Below are 15,474 nucleotides of genomic sequence, written 5' to 3'. Positions count from 1 at the left end.
CTACTCCCAGAGTTTCTAATCAGTAGATCTGGACAGGAGCCCATGAACTTGCATTTCCAACAAGTTCCCAGTCATGCTATTGCTGCTGGACTAGGATGAAAATTTGAAAACCAATGAACTAATAGACACATTCAGACTTAATGGGAGATGACAAATTTTAGAGGATAAAAGAACATAAAATAAATATTTAAGAATACAGATAAAATGCTGGATGGTGAGATTCAAATTTAAATTTAATGATCTGATATTCCATGGAAGTACTATTTTATTTTTAGGACTGAAACGAAAAACCTGGATTTGCTATTTAAAATACCCCCAAATTTCAGATGGGACCACCCAAGATTACCAGCAATTAAGTCATCATCCAAGTAAAAACAAGCAGATACACTACATGGAAGGTATATCTCTAGAGTTTCAGTGGTGATGGTAGTGAGTCACCTCAGACTATAATGAGTAGCAGGTTATTAATTGGGGGGGTGGGTAAGAAGAGCTCCCCTAAATCCTGACTTTTACTCTACCACCCACCACTATCATTTTCTTAGAATAAATAAGTCCATAATTTTGAAGGATCTAACTTAACCTTCTAATTAGGGTCCTGTTGTAAGTACACCATAATAAATTATTATTTGCATAGCATACTGCACAATAATAAGATAGGTTAAGCACTGCTTTTTAAATTGCTGACAAGATATGAAATATGTATATAAAATATGACATGATGTAACAATAAGTAGAAGACACAGAAGCAGAAGCAGTAGAGGAAGATTAAAAAGCAGAAACAGAAGCAGGAAAAGAAGAAATGTTTGCCAAGTGGCCTGTTTGCAGTAAAAGAAAGTTGAACCCTTTCAAGATAAAAGAATTCCCATTTAAGAATACTTGGGAATAAGGATTTAAAAGAATTTTAAGTCAAGCAAAATATAACCGGCTTCCCCAAATTCCCCTTTCATATGTTATAAACCTCTTTTTGAAAACATAAAACTGAAAAACGTTTTTAATTATTATAGCATAAAAATGGAAATTTTATTGTAAAAAAATTTAAGTTGGCAAAAATTGAATATTATCTCATCATAAGTTACATGAATTCATTTAGATTCTAGGTCAAATCATTTTTCCAGTATATGGTAACAAATACTGCATTTCTCACAGTCTTCCAGAAGAAGCAAATAATGTATAACATCATTGAAGGACTTCTAATTCTCAAGTTTATAAGAGGTATCTTGGGAGTTCAAAATTTTGTAAACAATCTTTCAAAGAGCTGAAATATAAAATAATCTGTAGAAATTATTTCTGAAAGATGAGATTGTTTTCTCTTTAACACTTCTCGGAAATTTTTAAAAATTTTAAATAACTGATGAAAAACAATAAATGTACAGTAGTCCCCTCTTATCCAATGGAGGATACATTCCAAGACCCCCAGTGGATGCCTGAAACTGCAGACAGTATTGAACCCTCTACACATTATATATTATTTTCCTATAACGCATACTATGATAAAGTTTAATTTCTAATTCAGGCATAGTAAGAGATTAACGACAATAATCATGAAACAATTATTACAATACACTGTAAGGAAAGTTCTGCGAATATGGTCTCTCAAAATATCTTACTGTACTATACTCACCTATTTTCAGACCTTGACTGACTGAGGGTACTAAAACCACAGAAAGTGAAATCACAGATCGGGGTGTGGACTACTGTAATTTAAAATATGTTCTTGACAGACTTTTTACAGTTACTACCTTTAGAAAATCTAATGTGACCCAACAGTCTGTCAAACCATGATATGGTTTGGAGAAGCAAATATTTTGATGTCTTTACTAGTAAGCACCAACACAATCTCTGCATTTACCATTAAAGTATTCTAAGAGTGCTAAATAATCATATAAACTGAACCCAAAAAAACTCAAGTTGTGCTAGTCGATTAGGAAAAAAATGCATTTCATTAGTACTGTTATCTAAAGCTTACCAAGTGGAATGCTTTACTATCTGGTTTAACTTTATGTTTTTCCATATACTTGATAAGGCTGCAGTTGGTATACCTGAAAGAGAAATACTATGAAATGTCTACATTAGATGTGAGGTTAATTTTACATTGGCTAAAGTCCTTCTGAACAGAATTATTTTGATAATAACCAATATAAAATATATATTGAAGATGCTATGATCAGCATAAAAAAGAGCAGCATTAAATCAATTTTATACTTCATTTAATATTCATGCTAGTCATTTTTGAATAGATACCAATGATTAAATGCAAGACAATTTCATGAATAACATATACTCAGTAGCTTTTTTCACATGAATTATATTTTAACTATTATTGTAAATAATACCTGGGTCAAAAGTTTAACTCAGTCTTACCAGCAAGTTTAAAATACATCTGTTATAGGTCTAATAAACTAGACTCTCCCAATTCCTAGTCTTACATTGTAAGTGAGTGAAATATTAATTCTTTTCTATTAAAACTTGCTTAAAATTATTACACAACCTAGGTAGGCAGGCAAGTGGCTATTAGTAAGGTTTGTCTATTTTAGTCTCTTATTTCTTCAGCTATGATACTTCCCACTAATGTCTAGCTCCCAGAAAGTAGTAAATATGGAAAGAAATGAATTGATTTTTTTCCTCAAATCCAAATTGGCTGCTAATATTAGTCATTTTTTTTATATCATCATTTAAGCATCTTAAGAAATGAGGAGTGTGATCATGAAAAATATTTATTAGAATAAATAAGTAAAATTACTTATTAGAGTAATCTTATATTGAATCTTCTATTATGCTGAATATTCAATCTTGTACTGAGTATTCTGGAAAAGCAAAAATCAACAAAGGGTCTATTTTCTTTCCAACTTACGTATTTCTTCTGAAATCTTTCATTAATGTTGAATGTTCAGGCATCTTTTTAATATCTTCCCAATCTTTATCTGTGAAATACATTGATAAGTTTTTATGTTGCCTAGGTCCTATTCTCAAGAATTTTAACAAAGTTTACCTCCATTTTCATTGTATTTCCTATACTTTTAATCTCTATGAAAGCTCAGACTTCAAATAAATGCTCAGCTACAGTAAACATATGGAACTGTAAATACAATTCCTTGTCTCTTGTATAGCTTTAGATATCTCTGTTTATCTTTTTAATTTTAAATTGCCTACTTTTTAAATGTTTTAGTATAAGCTGCCTCAATTAACTATTACTACAGGGGAATAAGTTATAAATAATTATTTCTATTTCTATTATTAAATAGTCCTATTTCTATGAGTAAAACCAGTTATTTTCCTTGTTCTATGAAATTTCATGGTTAAATCAGTAACTAATCTCTTCAATGAGAAATATAAGGTCTTTCCCCTCAATGGCATTAAGATATACTTTTTTTTACAATACGGCCCTCCTACCTTATTCAATACATTTCTTTACATGAGCAATCAAAGTAAGCAGTAATAACTGTCTGCAGTAGAATAGGGTGGGATCTAACTAGTGTATTAATAAGTCTGGTACCTTGGCTAGTTTCAACAACATTAACCAAAACAACCCCAGCTACTAAATATGTTAAGTACAAAATGTATGTTAGTTTTGCAGGCATACTGGTTGCTCAAACAATATTTGCTAGATAACTTGTTTTCTCCATCACTATTGATGGGCTTTTACTGAGAGTATACTAGCTGCACAACACTGTGACAGGTAGCTTAACAGCACCGTTAGCTTTTAAATGGCCTTCAGAGGTTTGCTTCTTTGAACTTACTTGTAATAACATGTGCATCCTATCCTCCACAGACTTTACATATTGTAAACTGAATGTATACTTACACTCCTAAATTTTTGTCACCTTCTCAAGCTAGGAATCCTGAGATAATCTTTTAGTCTTCTCTGTTATACACTTCCTACAAAAGTTTCATGTTTGACCTTTATTCGCCATCATTATTATTATCACTTTATGCCTGCAGTACTGCTATAGCAAGTGGCTGGTTTCCCTGACTTCAGTTACCGCTCCTTAATTGATTTTTATCTACCACCGTCATACTATTCTTTCTAAAATTAACACAAATCATGTCTCTAGTACTTATCATGGATTCTCATTCTTTAGCATATCAAATTTGAACTCCACTGCCTGCTTTTCAAGGTTCCTTATAAACTGGCCCTACACTAACTTAACTACACGTCAAGAATCATCTTTGATAGAGTCATCTTTGATAGAGGTCCTCACCACTCCCACTCCTCATAAGTCATGTTCCCTTCCCTGTGGGCATCAGAAGTGGCAAGAAAAGTCCAATCCTCTCTATCTACTCAAACCATACCTATTTTTAAAACATTCTACCTATTTTTTAAACATTCTACACATGTACAGTGTAAACTCCAAGAGGGCAACAATCATGTCTCGTATATATCATCAATATTTTTTAGTTAGAACAGTTCCTGGCACATGGCAGGTATTCAGAATGCAGAATTCAAACTCCCAGATATTTCTGTATTAGTCTTGAGTTACAGTGACCAGAGAAATATTCCTAATGAAAAATAATTTCTATTAAGCACTTGACTAACCAAAATTATTTAGGTGTTTTAAACAAATTCTCTGATTCACAGACCCATTATTCTGGACCTCTGGGCAATTTTGGCGACCGATGAACTATCATTCTGTGGTAATAATTACAGATTGGGACATAGCTGGAGAGATGTAACATCAGTGATGTGACACCTATAAACTGTCTCCCTGATGCAAAACAGTGGGCCGGCTTGTTGTGGAATACTATACTTTCACCCACATTCTGACTGTTTTAACAGAACACTTTTTTAAAAGACTGTCCTTATTGACAAGGGTTATAGAGCAAAAATGTTATTATTCAATATAATGTGATTCTGCACAGTACCCTAAATAATGTTCAAAATTTATACTCAAATATCAGGTAATGGCAGTATTACATGTGCTGCCAGAAAAAAAATTCCTATTACTGAATTTTATTTGTTGTTTCTACTGGTAAGAACTAATGGCACCTTTTTAATACAGATATTGCAAATATTTTATCATTTCAAACATCAAACAACAAAACAAAAAAGCAAAACAAAATGAAAAAAAAATACACACCTCAAATTCAGGAAACCCATAAATATTTTCATACTAATATGTGAACTCTACAAATTTTGCTGACTACTTCTACAGATCTTTGATAAATGGAAGTCATAAAAACAAAGAATCAAGTAAGAGTAAGAGTAGCTTTCATCGGCTGAAAATATACCCCTCTCCAATGAAGATATATTTAAAGTTCAAACAACAGTGATTTAAAAACAAAAACAAAAACATAATGTGTACCTGCAGGAAATCCCATTACATTGAATATTCTGTCCAGCTGGTCATGGTGATAAGGATTACTAGTTTTGATGTCCTCTTGTCGACAGTGAAATATTGGTTCTGACGTTAGTAGTTCTGCAAATATACACCCTATAGCCCTATGCTATAACAGTGTCAAATTTTGCAAATTTAAGTATTTAATAAGAAGGACAAGAAAATAGGGAGCAAAATATCACCTTTAAAATAGGCTATAAATTCACAGTACTTATTTAAAAAGCCAGGCAAATGTATTTCTCTGTATACAACAAAGTAAATTTCCTGCATTTACAAGACACAGGTTTACTTTCATTCATATTAAATTTGTACTCAATAGGACTCTTAGAAGAGGCAAGACCTATATGCCAATTTAGAATTTAAAGCTGAAAATACTCCATATTTACTCTTAATAAATCCCTAAAATAACAATGTTAATTTCCCTACACTAAGTACAATGGTGTGCACACAACAGACACTCATAAGTGATTTTTGACTGATCCAACAAATACCTGTGACAAATATATATATATCCGAGGACAAATAAAAATCACTATTTTATTAAAGCTGATTGTTCAGGTATGTTAATAACTGCCACTCAAACAGCATATGAGAAAAAAAATGTTATTTATCAAGGAGAATTCCTAAACTCCAAAACTGGAATGTATACATTTAATTTAATGTAAAATTATCACATTTACATTTCAGAGTAACAAGTTAATTATCTATTTACTTCAAGATTCACGAGCACGTGTTTAAAAAATGACATCATATTTGCATATCAGAGAACCACGTCTAGCCAATACCACTGTACGGAAATACAGGCCAAGCTATTTTGTTTTCAGCATCAGAAGGTAAATAGAGGGCCGGCCCGGTGGCGCACTTGGTAGAGTGCGGCACTTGGGAGCGCGACGGCGCTCCCGCCGAGGATTCGGATCCCATATAGAGACCGGTCCGCTCACTGGTTGAGCACAGTGCGGGCGCAACACCGAGGGTTGCGATCCCGTTGCCGGTCGCGGTACGGGCACGGCACTGAGGGTTGTGATCCCGTTACCGGTCACGAAAAAAGACAAAAAGGAAAAAAAAAAAAGAAGGTAAATAGAAAAATTAATGATTATGTGATTATTCTTTTTACATGGGTATCCCCTGTAAATCTGACCTTTGATCATCTTTATCAATGGCCAGATAGGCAAGCTAAGTAGGATCACCAAAAGGGACGATGGCTCATTTTGCATATTTAAAACTCTACTTAGAGCATCTCCAAGAGAAACTAACAATTCATCTGATTAGCTATCGAAAATTTCAAAGAAGAAAACAAAATATGTAAAGAAAGATGAAAGTTAAGTAGTTTAGCTATCATTAAAGCTACTTTGCTTTTAAAATAAAAAGTCAGGTAAGTAAGAAAAAATAGTTTATTGAATCTTGCTTTAACCCCACCCTACAACCCTCTTTCTTTATATCTTCTACTATCTCTCACCTTTATCAATTTCACCATTCTTCCTTTCTTTGAAATCCTGATCCGCACATTAATCATAAACTTTGAGTCAGCTGATCAGGCTATTATTTCAGACAAATTTTTAATTCTTTGCAAATAAGTCACTTCTTTCTAACTTGCCTATTTTTTTCAGATTGTGCCAAATTCATGGAGAAGTGTTTCCTGCTTATCCACCTGCCTAACTCCTTCCAAAAGACTTTCCAAATAAAAACCATATAGGGCCGGCCCGTGGCTCACTCGGTAGAGTGCGACTTTCTAACTTGCCTATTTTTTTCAGATTGTGCCAAATTCATGGAGAAGTGTTTCCTGCTTACCCACCTGCCTAACTCCTTCCAAAAGACTTTCCAAATAAAAACCATATAGGGCCGGCCCGTGGCTCACTCGGTAGAGTGCGGTGCTGATAACACTAAGGCCGTGGGTTCGGATCCTATATAGGGATGGCCGGTTTGCTCACTGGCTGAGCGTGGTGCTGACAGCACGAAGCCAAGGGTTGAGATCCCCTTACCGGTCATCTTTTTAAAAAAAAAAAAAAAAAAAAAAACCATATAAACCCCACCTACTTCTCAAAATCTGTGATGCTCACATGTAGTTATTGAGCTAAGTAGGCAAAGCAGATAGTACTGGAACACTACATATACTCAAATTTAGTGGGAGGGAGATTTTGTTCAATTATATTTTAATTAATAGGTGTACCAATAGCAAGTTTCTATCTTGATAAACAGGAGTACGTTCTCATTTTATTTATTATATTTTTCCCACTTAGCAGAATGCCACACATTCAGTGGACATTCAGCTGAAGACAAACACCCGAGTTTAAAAGTCCATACTTTAAACTTTTAAGACTGCTTTAGTGACAATTAGTCATTGTTACCCCTCTTTCAGTCTTCTCCCCAAAGTCAAACAAAAATAAAAAATAAAATACTCAAAACTGAATTAAACTTCGTCCCCAAGATTATAATGTTTATTATTTCCCCTTTATTGTAATGATGTTGTAATGATTCAGCTTGCAGTTCTGTCCTACTGGACAAATGACCACCACACTAAAACCCCTTTGTAGTAGAGGGTGGAAATGTGTTAATTTGATATGTTCAAACCAGATTTTTCCCTAATGTTCTTTACTCCTTCTTAGTAGCCTTCAGTTTAACGTAATCCACCAAATTCCACTAACAAATGTAACTCTTCTAAATGATGCTGTTAAAATGAACGTATGAATATATACAGCAAATTATATGTATGTTCAACTACACAGGTTCTTCTGTCAGCTGCTCACACTACAACTATCACACAGGCAAGTCAAAATGCTAGGAAAGTTCTTGGTAAGTAGCTTTAACAGTGGTGTGGGGAATTTGTTGAGTATCTCACTGAACCTTTAAGCTACCAACGAAGGTAGTAAGAGGAATGGGACTGTGTGTTGGAGACTGGACTAGGGGAAGAAATTTCATTTTATACTTCCTTATTCTTATTTCTTAAAACATATTAAAAATGGTTTGTGTACAATTTCTCTCTCTCTCAAACAAAAAAGCAATTAGTAAGATATCTACATTATAACTTGTTGAGTCAATATTTTAATAGAAGAAAAGTGTTCTCCAATATTGATCTTGGCCAAGTCAGGTAGGCACTGGACAGTGGAGAGTGGGCAGGGCTGAGGATCACCACTGCTGAGGAAATGGCACTGACCTTGGTTTCAATCATCTGTACCCAAATTGGTTCCCTCTGTGACCTCCTTAACTCAGAAGGAGGTTGTTTTTACATAAAGCCATAGAACTTTTAGAGTTTAAGGAGATCTAAGAAATGACTCAGGCTAAATTCTAGTTTTCAGAAAATGAGACTCAAGGACTAATGCCTCGCATAAACACCCTTCCCCAACCCCCAAGAGTGACAGAGCTAAGACTACGATTCACACTGGTATCTTTGTTACTTCCATTGTTCAAAGAGGACAAAATTATTTTATACATATGTTCATATGGTCTTCTCAACTGGATTATAAACCTCTTAAGGGTAAGGCCCATAATTTGCATTCATATCGGTTTCTCCTAAGTTTCAAAAAGTTTACACAGTAGTTACCCAATTAATTTTGATGTTGATGAGGAGGAGGAAGAGGGAGAAAAACATGAAGAAAGGCCTTATCTCTCACAAATTATACAGCCATTGGAATAACTCTACCCCTCTAATTGCTGGTAGTTTAGCTTTGTGGCACACAGCCTGCATTGAAACTGCTGGACTATAGAATGTCCTAGTGAATAACAGGTTATACAAATCTTCTTAGTGTTCCCAACAAAATATAACTTTCTTAGGAAAAACAAGAGAATAATAAATAATGAGCCAGACACACAAGCTTCTGTGATAGTGTATTTTTTACTCAATTTAAATCAGAAGTCTCAGGTGTTCAGTTAATAGGAGTTAAGACTAGGTAAATATTTCCTTCTTTGTATATAGTCTGTTACTATATCTTACCAAAAGTGACAATACTTTTAAATATTCATTTTCTAGGTGCAAGAAAATAGATATGTATTGTATTAGTTTATATAAACTTCTTAAATGCATTTAGAGTACACTTGCAAAAAAGATATCTAAATGTGTGTTTAGGTAATATCATATTCAAAAACAGGAATAGCTTAAATAATTTTTACTTTTCCTTCTAATTGATTTTTAAAAAAATAAATATTCTACTTCGGAATAAGTCCAGATTTACAGAAAATTTGCAAAGGTAATACAGAAAATTCTTATGTCTGACTTTTTTTATTTACGTTTATTTTTCTATAAAATAAAATGTGATTTCAATGCTTTGTATGAGGATTAGTGAACATAAAGATTTTTGAAAAAGACATGCTGGATTCAAGATTAATATGGGAGAATGATTACGAGCATTTCTCCTTTTTCCTTCTCGAGTCTACGTTAAAATGACAGCAAAGTAATAAAAGCATAAATCCACAGTAACAAAAAACAGTAGATTTTCATAGATTCACAGATTTATTCAACAAAGAGAACTGAGTTCTCACTATGTATGATGTAGACACTGGTTCACAACGGTGAGGTGAGGTCTGTCTGTTTTAGCAGGTTTTGAATACTGTTCTAGGCAATTAAAACAATAAGGTCAAAGTGTGATGGGGAGGCAGGGTGCTATTTTAGACTGTGTGATCAAGGAAGTTCTCTCTGAAGGGCAGCATTCTCACTAAGGTCTGAATGAAAAGAAGAAACTGGCCATGTGAAGACCTGTTTTAGGCAGAGATATATAAAAACATTCTGGAAGATAGAAGGCAGATAAACAGTTCACAGAAGGCCTCAGTCCACAGCATTCTTGTTGAGTAGGAAACAGATTTGTCTTACACAACTCTGGGAAGATGCTGTACTTGCAAATACCAGCTACAAAGTCTGTATTTTGAACAGCTGATCCTCCTCCCCACTCTTCATCATTGCCCTGGAGCTTCCAGGTACATGAAGCGTGGGCCAAAAGTTGGAGGATTCTTCCCTGAAGACTCTGAATGGCCTCAGAGCAAAGACTCGTGTGTTCTGGCATTCAGGGTTTCCCCAGGTAATGGTGGCTCTCTGCTGGAACACCCTAAAGTCACTAGTCTATGAACCTCATGATACAAGTATACAAGTCATGACACGTATACAAGTCCCCAAGTGGCTTTTTGTAACTTGATTCTTAAATATGAAGAGACAATCAAGGGTCACCAAACAGTTGAAGAATGCTTGGAGAGGAGAGATATCAAGACATATAAATGAAAAGAATGCCTATGAAGAAAGCACAGATAATTATTCTAAGAATACTGCAAATTACCAACCAACCAAAAAACAAACAAGCACTGTTATTACTATACTCGCAGATATTTGAGGAGCTTTTCTTTCCATAAAACAAGATGCCATGAAAAAGTAGCAGTCAGAAATAAGAAATAGTTCACGGAAATAAAGACAAAGACAAAAATATGAGAAGAAAAATGGTATAAAGGATCAATCCAAGAAGCCCAACATCTGACTACACTGAGAAAGAGAAATAGAAAACACTGAGGAGGGAATTAAAGGACTATATGAGAGAATTTTCCAAATACAAGATATGAACTTCAGATAGAATGTGCCCACCAAGTGGCCAGAATATCACTGTGAAATGTAAGATGAGAAATCCTATTTATTTCCAGAAAGAAAAAACCCCAGGTGATCCACCAATGACTAACAGCAAGATTGGCATGAGACTTCATTAGCAACACTGATTGCTAGAAAACAATGGAGGAGAATCATCAAAGTTCTAAGGGAAAATTATTTTGTGCCTAGAATTTTAAGCCCTGCCAAAATATCAAGTATGATAAAGGCATTTTTCAGAAATACAAGAACTAGAAAATTTACCCCAAGATACCTTCCAAAGGAAGCTACATGAAAATATCCTGTAGAAGAATAAGGGATGAGATCATGGGATCCAGAAAGCAATAGATTCAATCCAGAGGAATAAACAAGAGAAAAGCCAGGACAAAACTGTATAGAGAGTTTGGAGACCAACCAATTCAGAATAGAAGACTCTAGGATGGAATTATCCAGTAAAAGAAAAGTGAGTTTACTACCACTCTGTAGAATATAGAGCAAGTTAAGGAGGCAATAAAGACACACAATAAAGGAAAAAAGAAAGGTAAAGAAGCACATAAGAAAAAACTACTTGATAAAATTCAAGCACATAAAATGGAGAATAAAAAAGCTATGGTATAAGAACAATAGCAGTTGAACATTAAATTCATTACAATACATAACCTAAGTATAAACAACTGTGGGTATAATTAGCAAACAGAGGAAAATGTAAACACTGACAAAGTTATAGTTACGATTATGATATTACTAATACACCTTATAAATTGAGAGGCTGATGGAGTAAGGAGTATAAGAGCACTAAATTCCTAATTCTTCATAATAAGAAGGTAATCAATACTATCAAAAACGGAAAAGTGGATTAAAATGTCCTAACATCCTAAATATTTTTTCATAATCTTTTTCCTTTTAATTTTAGGGAGATCTTTTAGAAGCTAATATTTCTTTTGGTAAAAGAAACATTTGTTTGAAGTTCAAGAATTTTAAAATTTTACTTTCATTTCTCTTTTCAAGTAAAATTAAATGTAAAACTTTTACTTAAAATAGACTACACAGTACAATCCCATTTATTTAAGAAATTTCTGAATATCTGGCAGAAAGAGATGTATGGAATGATATACCCCAAATGTTAATGATAGCATTTCTAGGTAGTGGAATTTTGGATTAGTTTTTGCTCTTACTTTTAAAATTTGCTATATCATTTAATTTAAAAATATATGTATTACTTAATTTAAAAATTTATGTATGTATCTTTCACAGAAACTTTTAAAAAGTCATGGAATTTTAATGAGTTCTACTCACCAATAGCTTTGGTATAATGTCTTGCTCCAAGAAGTAGCTCCGGGGCTCGGTACCAGAATGTTACAACCACTGGATCCAAATCTGCTAAAGGCTTCAAAGGTGAATTAAATAATCGGGCAAAGCCCATATCAGCTGTAAAATAAAAATAAATAAATAATGTTAAGTAAACAGATATAAGTCTACCTTGATTATTCTAATTTTACTACTGTTATTTAATAAGATATAAAAAAAACCGTGTTGAATTCTGGGCGGGGGGGAACTCAGAAAACATCTTACCCATTTTACAAGTCTAAATATAAAACAAATGTGACATTTTCATTCCCTTTGAACTATGGTCATCCAGCTCTTCAACTGGGTTATAGACAAGTTCTGCTGCCTGAGGTCAAGGGGGACCTTACTCTTCTGAGAAGATTTCTTTCCATCTGTCACACCACCATTGGGGACAGGGTTGTTTGAGCTGCATTTCCATTCTTTGTACTGGTCACAAGCACCAAGAAACTGGATCAGTTAGAATAAGACTTTCCATTATTTGCATCAAAAAACCTGTTCACTCGTGTAGTTAATCAGAGGTTCACTATACAGTATTTTAACACCACTATTTCCCCCATTTATTTGGGCTGAATTTCACTAACTTAATTTTAAAAAATCATAGTAATTTTTAAGCTGGAAAAGACTTTTTAAAGGACATTTAATTCAATTACCTCCCTTTCCAAATGAGGAAACTGAGGCTCAGAAGTTCAATGATCTAACAAAGGTCATAAACTCATACCTCAGAGCTGGAACTGAGCTTATATACAATTCATGGCATGTAACACAGTTTAACATGTAATGTAGATATTTGGGCATGGCTGTTTATCTTACTGAACTGTAACCTTCTTAAAGGCAAAAATTGTAGCTTTTTCATCCTGTACAGTGTCATTACATATAGCTTTTGTTTAACACATGCTGAATGGTCTCTAATCATACCATCTATTCAAAACTTCAAAATTCACCCACTATTTGATAAGTTTAGTTCTACTCTCTTAATACATTTTTTAATGAGGCATCTCTACTTAATCAACTTAATAACAGAGGTTAAAAAAAAAAACCAACAAAATTTGGCAGAGATTTAAAACCATGAGTCAGATTACTAAATACTGATTTGAAGAAGAACTAATATTTCCTAAATGTGACTGCTTTAAGACATAGTGTCACCCAAACCTGCCAACATCATACATTACATAGAAGTATAATTTCAAACTAGATTTTAATGAATTATACAAATTTTCCCAAAATCACATAGTAAAGAATACATTTGCAACTATTGTTTGGCTAGGTCTTTTCCATTTTGCATGTTTGAACTTGCATTTGAATTTGATGCCACCAAATGAGATTGAACAGACTTCTTTAAAAGCACATGGAAAGGCTTAACAGGTATTTATCTGATGGCACAAGAATGAGTACTGACAGGGCCTAGTTCTCAAAGAAAGCCAATGGCTGGGAGTACACTGAGGTGCATTAAATGTTCTCACAACTAGATATTTGCAAAGTTTATATCATAAAAGAGTATTGCAAGAGTCTAATTAAAAGTGGAAAGTGAGATTTGGGGGATTTATAAGGGAGGATAGGGAAGAAGGGCTAAGAATACCCAAGTTTTTCTTTGTTGGTGAAGCACTACAAATCAGCTGATACTTCTAATTCATATTAAATCTTGCAATCAGAAATTACTGTTAACTTGGTTATATACTTCCACAATCCTGCTGCTGCCTTTAAATTAATATAATTTAGTTACAACATTTCTTCTACCTACACACAAAACAAACTAAAAATATGTGACAAACACGACTTGGAAATGACAATGAAAAAAATAACCAGTTAGGATAAATAAATTTAGCTCTATCCTTACAGATTATCAGACCAGAAATGGGTAAACTTTTGCTTGGATATAAGAGAAAATAGAGCAATACCTTTAACTGTTTTCCCATTAGGCAAAGGAGTACTACAAGACAGTCTCATTAGAACTTAAGGTTCTGTACCTATCTGGCCTCATTGTTTTCCCTAGAGGTTGTAACTCCTAATCTAAATGAGGTCAAAAGAGGCATATGTTCTCATCATCTGGCTCAGCTGGACAGGACTGATGATAGAATTATTAGTGTGCTGTATGCCCTTGTGACTAAAGGTGAGGCTGGCCTCTAACAGGGATAGAAGCCACTCACCTCTATAGGCTATTTTTAATGAAGACAGAAGTTTCTAGGAAACTCGCACAGCTTGTTTCATAATTAGAACACCTCAGCCTCTAAAAATTGTCTGACACCTTTCAGAAGTGTGAAACATTTTCACTTTCATGTACACTCTTTAGAAATGGCTTCGATCAGATGGAGCTATGTGAATATATGCATATTATTACAGCAAAAATGAGAAGTGACATAGCTGCCTGCAAAAGTTTTAAAAAGAGTGCTACACTGTGACTTATCAAAGATATAACATACCAATTTTTACTCTTCCTCGCTCAGGACCTTCACCCATAACTAAAATATTAGCAGGTTTCTGTGGAAACAAAATAGTGTTTTTTTTCAGTAGACAGTAGTGGTTTCTTTTAAATAGACAATAAGCCAATATAACATAAATCCACCTTTTAAAAAAACCTCATTTACTCAAAAATTAAAACCAAATACAGAAGTCACCAAAGAAACTGTATGTGTGTACAGGCAAAGCAGTATGCAAATTTCACAAAGGCTCAAATATATATGGCAGTGCTTTTCTCAACAGAGTAAAGGCTTTTCTTAGCCCTTTTATCAGTCTGTTTTCACTACTGTGGAGCATCTTACAGAAAGCGATAATGTTATGGTTTCTTCTTACTCTCCCAATTATATAAAATACTTTTTCAATTATAAAAAATGTCCTGAGTTGTTAAGGAAAAATGAATCTGCAAAGACAATTTAATACAAAGTAGCAAATTAATTACAGGCAAGGAGTGACTTGATATCCTTTTTTGGCAACAACAACAAGGTATGCATCTATGTTTAAATAATTACAGAGAAATTTAATGAAGTCTTTTCTAAACAAGTTAGTAAAAGGAATAGGAATTTTTCATGACAAAAACAGTTTTGAGGTCTTTATTTTTAAATAAAAAAGGAAGCTAAAATTTAAAGTGAGATTTTACAAAAGCAGTTTTTCAAACAGTTTAAAAATCGCAAAAAAAATACCAAACTGTCATCTACAATCTGTTACAGTGGTATCTACTACACTCCCTCTTCAAGAAGGAGGAAGAGGAGGAAAGAGGAAGTGGGGGGGGGAGGGAGAGACAGAGGT

The 15,474-nt window shown here is 33.9% G+C and overlaps 1 protein-coding gene across 1 annotated transcript in view; it reads right to left on the bottom strand.

Annotated features, from left to right (window-relative positions):
* Positions 1 to 15,474, bottom strand: part of CDK8 (cyclin-dependent kinase 8) — a 44,090-nt gene that overhangs the window by 5,809 nt on the left and 22,807 nt on the right. Inside the window, exons 2-7 of the mRNA XM_008580895.1 lie at positions 14,652 to 14,709; positions 12,184 to 12,315; positions 12,093 to 12,098; positions 5,301 to 5,438; positions 2,852 to 2,921; positions 1,967 to 2,039 (exon numbers count right to left, since the gene is read on the bottom strand). Coding sequence (XP_008579117.1) covers positions 1,967 to 2,039; positions 2,852 to 2,921; positions 5,301 to 5,438; positions 12,093 to 12,098; positions 12,184 to 12,315; positions 14,652 to 14,709 — 477 coding nt within the window. The remainder of the gene's footprint in view (positions 1 to 1,966; positions 2,040 to 2,851; positions 2,922 to 5,300; positions 5,439 to 12,092; positions 12,099 to 12,183; positions 12,316 to 14,651; positions 14,710 to 15,474) is intronic.

The sequence above is a fragment of the Galeopterus variegatus genome, unplaced genomic scaffold, assembly GCF_000696425.1.
Source record: "Galeopterus variegatus unplaced genomic scaffold, G_variegatus-3.0.2 Scaffold2195, whole genome shotgun sequence".
NCBI lineage: Eukaryota > Metazoa > Chordata > Mammalia > Dermoptera > Cynocephalidae > Galeopterus > Galeopterus variegatus.
This window is presented reverse-complemented; position numbering and strand designations above follow the sequence as displayed.